General features: G+C 45.6%; 1 protein-coding gene across 1 annotated transcript; it reads left to right on the top strand.

The window, feature by feature from the left end:
• The first annotated feature begins 426 nt into the window (after positions 1-426).
• Positions 427-1621, top strand: LOC143220861 (uncharacterized). Its single transcript, XM_076446446.1, has 4 exons — positions 427-564; positions 736-974; positions 1048-1271; positions 1392-1621. Exons 1-4 carry the CDS (start codon positions 427-429, stop codon positions 1619-1621), a joined length of 831 nt encoding a protein of 276 aa, XP_076302561.1.
• Positions 1622-2744: the final 1123 nt, after the last annotated feature.

Below are 2744 nucleotides of genomic sequence, written 5' to 3'. Positions count from 1 at the left end.
ATTTACACCGGGTGAAAATTACCAGGCGAAGGAGACGAACTGGCCTGGAGAGATCCCAGTCCCATCGATCGCTGTCCTCGATCGTACCACCACGGAGCACGGATTCACGTCGGAGGGATGGCCGGTTACGCGGTGGTGCGCAAAAAATTTTGCTGATCCTCGCTGCATTCGGGGGATCCTGCGCCGTGCATGACCGGCAGCGGAAAGAAATTCGTCGGTAAGTGTTGCGGTTACTATTGATTATGTTATGCTTGTCGATGATACCGTTCGCTCGATACTTCGCGTTACTCACGCGTAAACGATGATAACCGACCAACCGACGTTTCCATGTCCACGAAGAAGCCGCCCCTGTTGATCCGTTCGAGCTCCGCGTGGAAATAAGAGAGGCAAGGTTACGTTTCGAACGAGCACGAGAATCGTTTGACGATGAGATCGTACGACGGCGAGAGCAGCTCCACGGAGGACGACGATAGAAGAGAGGGCCTTCCGGAGGCGCATCTGCAACAAGGATCCTGGCAACGTTCCGCCTCGCATCCTACATGGGCTTGGGAACATCGCGCCGCTGTGTGTACCATTATCTATCCTAACGATCAAAACGCATATTATTCGACATTTTGTCCAATTTCACCGCTTTCGCTCGACTAGAATCTTTTTCAATAGAATAGAGTATCGAATAATTTCGAAAGTTTCTAATGGTATTCTCGCTGGATATTCACCGCTTTGTCGTTACTTCAGCACCCATTGCCACCGCAATCAGCAGCTTCGCTCGAGTCCATGTATTCAGTACCTGGAGCGTCTCACGCTAGCGTTTCCGCTCCTCCAGCTGGCTACTCGTCCGAGCACCCTCAGAGTGCACCTGGAAGGAGGACTCCCTTGGGTGCCGTCGGCCTCGGCGGTTTCTATTTCCAGCAACAGCCCCAACCGCACGCCTCATCGAGTGCTCTTTCCGATGAAAACAGACCAGACCAAGAAAGGTATCAGAAAGTGTTATAATAGACGTCGAATTAATCGGCCGACGCGTTTACCCGACCACGATCTTCCCGATAGACCCGGTGCGTCCAGGCTGAACTGCCCGCCAAAATCGAAAACCACGCGCCAAGGGAAAAGCATGCGACTGAACATCAACGCCAGGGAACGCAGGAGAATGCACGATCTGAACGACGCCCTCGACGAACTTCGATCTGTAATTCCTTACGCCCACAGTCCGTCCGTGAGAAAATTGTCCAAGATTGCCACTCTGCTCCTCGCGAAGAATTACATTCTCATGCAAGGTAAAAAACTTAAAGTTTAAAGTATAGAGGCATAAAAGCCGAACCTCGCGATAGCTTAGTTTCACCTGTATTTGCCGAATCGTTCCTTTGTCAAATCGTCAAATCGCACGCTCCGTGCAGGAAACGCTTTGGAGGAACTGAGAAGAGTGATAGCGGTTCTGCAGTCTCCTCATGCTCACACCACCGCTCTGCCACCTACACCTGTTTCCTACGACTTGCTGCACGGATTCCCAGGTAAATTGTTCCAAGGTGTGCAGGATATGCCAGGGATTCCTACGACAGATCCTCAAAGCGTCACAGCAGGTGGACCTCCGACCGATGGCACCGTGGCCAGTGGAGAATCGAATTAAAGATTCGAGCCTTTGTTTCCTCGGCTAGGTATACAAGACGGGTTCGAAAATCGAACGTTCGAAGGTCGGAGAGAGCCGATGGCAGGAGCGAGGAAAACGTATTCACGGATTTCTTACTACACGGTTTACAAAATAAAGGAGGAACGGTAAACGGTATTACTTTTAGAGCCGATTACGATTTTGATGAATATATTGCGGGAATATTCGATGACACGCAACACGATTAATCTTCCAGTACAGAATCTGACGGTTCGTTTTAACATTAAGTCTATAGTACGAAGACGTTAGCCTGTAAGTCGGGAAACGCGAGACTACTTGTTGATATACAATGAAAGTATTAGAGGCGAGGTATTAATCGAAAGGTGTTACGAGTTCGATAAACACGAAGTCAATACTAGTACTTACGGTTGATGCTCCTAAGATGAAAGTTTATGAAAGTACTAGCAATTAACGATTAAAAGTAATTACTTACGGTTTACGATTACTATAATAACAAGAGCAATAAGGGACGGCATATTTCTGTCTCTGGTGAACGGACATCGATTTCTAACGAGAAAGGAACAACGTTACAGCACGAATTTTTCTTCTGTCTTTTTTCCCCCCTTTTTTGATATCAAACATCAACTGCCAGAGGGAGAAATAATGTAAGGATGAGGAATAAAATTTCCAAATCCCGTCCGGAAACGCGATAGTCAATATAGCATGTGATACATGTCGAGATATTATATATATATATATATTATATTCTAGTCATACACGCGTACAGATCTTAAATATTCATATACATATTATATATATAGATATATATATATATTTAATAATTCGAATTGAGCCATCGATTGTATAACTTATTTATATACATAATGCGTTTATTAAGAGTTTACTACGATGTGCCAAGAATATATCCATTTTTTGCGGGAATAATCGAACGCTTGGCCCTGGACAAAGGATGGAAGCACTCCTAATTAACAATGAACTTTTTAATTTATCGAGTCTTACTTTAACCCTGTAGGACCTTCTGTTCTTCGACAGGTCCAGGCGGAACGTTGTAAAAAAAAGTCTAACGGCGCCGTCAAAGTGGCAAGCAATAACGATTATTATTACATTATTCATATGGGATTCC

The sequence above is a fragment of the Lasioglossum baleicum genome, unplaced genomic scaffold, assembly GCF_051020765.1.
Source record: "Lasioglossum baleicum unplaced genomic scaffold, iyLasBale1 scaffold1670, whole genome shotgun sequence".
NCBI classification, from domain to species: Eukaryota; Metazoa; Arthropoda; class Insecta; order Hymenoptera; family Halictidae; genus Lasioglossum; species Lasioglossum baleicum.
This window is presented reverse-complemented; position numbering and strand designations above follow the sequence as displayed.